The 2,780-nt window shown below is 46.1% G+C and overlaps 1 protein-coding gene across 1 annotated transcript; it reads left to right on the forward strand.

Annotated features, from left to right (window-relative positions):
• Positions 1–623: 623 nt before the first annotated feature.
• Positions 624–2,107, forward strand: rasd2a (RASD family member 2a). Its single transcript, XM_071922888.1, has 2 exons — positions 624–1,173; positions 1,590–2,107. The coding sequence occupies exons 1-2, from the start codon at positions 627–629 to the stop codon at positions 2,105–2,107; spliced, it is 1,065 nt and encodes a 354-aa protein (XP_071778989.1). The 5' UTR covers positions 624–626.
• The last annotated feature ends 673 nt before the right edge of the window (positions 2,108–2,780 follow it).

The following is a 2,780-nucleotide window of genomic DNA, read 5'->3' on the forward strand; positions in this document are numbered from 1 at the left end:
GGATGTGGGCAATTGTCTGGACACTCAACCCATCTATCCATCAACTCATCCATCCATCCATCCCTAATGAGACAGGAAACAGGGATGCCCTGTCATCTACATATAGAAATAACAAAGGCTCTGAAAATAGGTTATTATACCAAATCAGAAAAGTGACAGATACAGTATAGTGAGTGATTGAGGTTTTGTCCAAATCAGTAAGGGAAAATGGATTCTGTTTTGTGAAGGCTTGTCTCAGAAAAAAATACCGAATAGAATAATTTATGTCTGATTCGTGTGATTTTGTAAAGTATTATACTGGATAGTACAGACAATGGAAACATACTGTTCCCAGCTTTGAGATGTCTGCAGCTCAATCCTTTAGATTGCCATAGCAATGGAAAAGCACAGTATGGTTATCAAACAAACCTAACAAAAAGAAGAGAATATTGTGTTGGTGGTGGGGGGCTCTCATATTTCTATAAAAGGAGTGTGTTCTCCAGATGAGACTTGGTGACGCAGCAACTGCGCTCGATGTGGGTGTATAAAGAGCGGCCACACGGCTCTGTTTCGGTGCACACATGGGGAAGCAGTCGGGCTGGTGAGATAGCCTCTTGGTGCCTGGAGACGCTTTAGAGAACATGGAGATGAACGCAACTGAGAAGTTTTACCTTTCCGTTGATGGCATCCCCGAAACGTTCAACTCCTGCACCGGGCATCACCAATTACGCATTACGCACCCAATTCTGCCGAACACAGCCCATGCCACAATCCCCCAGCACCCGTCCAACCCCAGCATTAAAGTCTCAAATATATCCAAGGCAGGCATGGGCATCATCAAAACGGTCAGAGGCCGGTGGAGACAGCAGGATAAGAGGGGTCGATCCTCAAGCACCGGCAGTCGGCACGCATCACCTGAGCGAATCCTCAAGGGCTCCGTGGACCTGCTGGAGCTGGGTCTCACCAAGCCAAGGAACTGTCAGAGAATAGTTGTGCTCGGCGCACCGAAAGTGGGTAAAACCAACATCCTCCGGCGGTTCCTGGGTAGGGATTTTGAAGAGCGCTATGAACCCACAGCCGAGGACTTCCACAGAAAGCTGTACCACATAGGAGGGGAGGCATACCAGGTGGATCTCCTCGACGCAGCAACGGAGAGGAACTTCCCTGCTAAACGGAGGTTATCCATACTGACAGGTGAGCACTCACGATTAACAACTACTGTATACTAGGCCTATAATAAAATTTAAAAGGATATATAGGCTACAAATATAATAGCAAAACTAGGCTATGTTCCTAGAAATGTCCATTTAGCCTAGAAATATTAGGAGACAAAAAAAATTACGATAAGGCCACTGTAAACTCACTATTGAATATCAGACACACTGTAAGTCTGTATTAATGTTATAGGAATATTAGTGATTCCATAGCAGTTAAAAATATCATTAAATACGATTAGGGTCACTATACACTCACAATTGACCACAGATAAATAGGCTACCTAAAAGAATATCATGGCAATATAGAAGTATTGTTTTCCGTAGCAAGGACAATTGATAAGACTTTAACATTTAACTGGCAATAATCTAAGTGTCCGCTCCTTGTTTCTCCAGGTGACATCTTCCTGCTTGTGTTCAGTGTGGATGACGGAGAGTCGTTCAAGGAGGCCTGCGAGCTGCGGGACGAGATCAAAGCTGCCAAGACAAAGTTGCTGAAATTAAAAGACACGGCGAGAGTGCCCATTGTGATGTGCGGGAACAAAGTGGACTTGGATGCGCAGAGAGTCGTCAGCCGCATAGAGATGAGGGAAATCCTCGGTGAGGATGCTGCAATCTTCGAAACCTCGGCCAAGGAGGACACCGGACTGGAGGGTATGTTCAGAGCCCTCGCCACACTGGGCGGGCTGCCCGACCAGACCAGTCCGTCACAGCACCAAACCATATCCATCCTCACCTACCAGTCGCTGTGCACCGGGCAGCGAGGCAGGAGAGGGAGCCGTGCGCCGGGGCTCGCTGCGCCCTGTGCCGCAGTGGATCCTCTGGCGCGCCGCCCGAGCTTCACCAGCGACCTGCGGCTGGTGCTTGGATCAAGCACCAAACACAACAGACCCGAGAAGTGTCAGATTCAATGAATTGCGGGGCTTCTCGATAAACACATTGCAGTAGTATGCTGCAATATCTTATCATGTAAGGAGTTATACTCTGTAGCATCTGGCTGGACCAGTGCATTCATATTTTGTTTTTTGTATTGACAACCGTACTGTATTATCTTGAGAAATAAACATGTCTTATTATTACCTGTGCATTGTGTCTGTTATGTTTTTAAACGTAAGCAACTGACTCCCTCTTCAAGGACTCCAACCATTTATGGGCAGACTAGAAGGATGTGGGTGGGTGAGCTGTGTGTAGCGCTGACTCAGCGACCTTAACAAATGTTGTCCAATATCTGACTGTCATCAGATTGTTCACAATTACAAGCGCCCACGCTATTGTGAATGGCAATGGACCGAGCTGCGATGCCAAATTATGAGCACTACTAGTCCACACAATCGTGTATTGCTGCAGTATTTCATGAGATCAGCTCATCGTCAAATTATAAGAGGGAACTGGGTGGGAGGAACGAAAAATAAACCAACTCTGAATGAAATCAGCACCATGGAGAGAGTCCACTGCTCAATAAATTCAGCTCATCACTATCCCTAGGATAGGAAGTAAAGGAGGCTAATATAATAAGGTCGATTAGCTCAAACCAGCTCCTTCCACTAGAAATACTATAATTTGACCATTTCAAACGTGAATTTTTGA

Source organism: Centroberyx gerrardi, chromosome 7 (assembly GCF_048128805.1).
Source record: "Centroberyx gerrardi isolate f3 chromosome 7, fCenGer3.hap1.cur.20231027, whole genome shotgun sequence".
Classification (NCBI taxonomy): Eukaryota; Metazoa; Chordata; class Actinopteri; order Beryciformes; family Berycidae; genus Centroberyx; species Centroberyx gerrardi.

Coding starts and splice junctions, on each gene's coding strand:
- rasd2a (XM_071922888.1), top strand. CDS start 627: ATGAACGCAACTGAGAAGTTTTACCTTTCCGTTGATGGCATCCCCGAA. Junction 1,174..1,589: donor GAGGTTATCCATACTGACAG/GTGAGCACTCAC, acceptor TTGTTTCTCCAG/GTGACATCTTCCTGCTTGTG.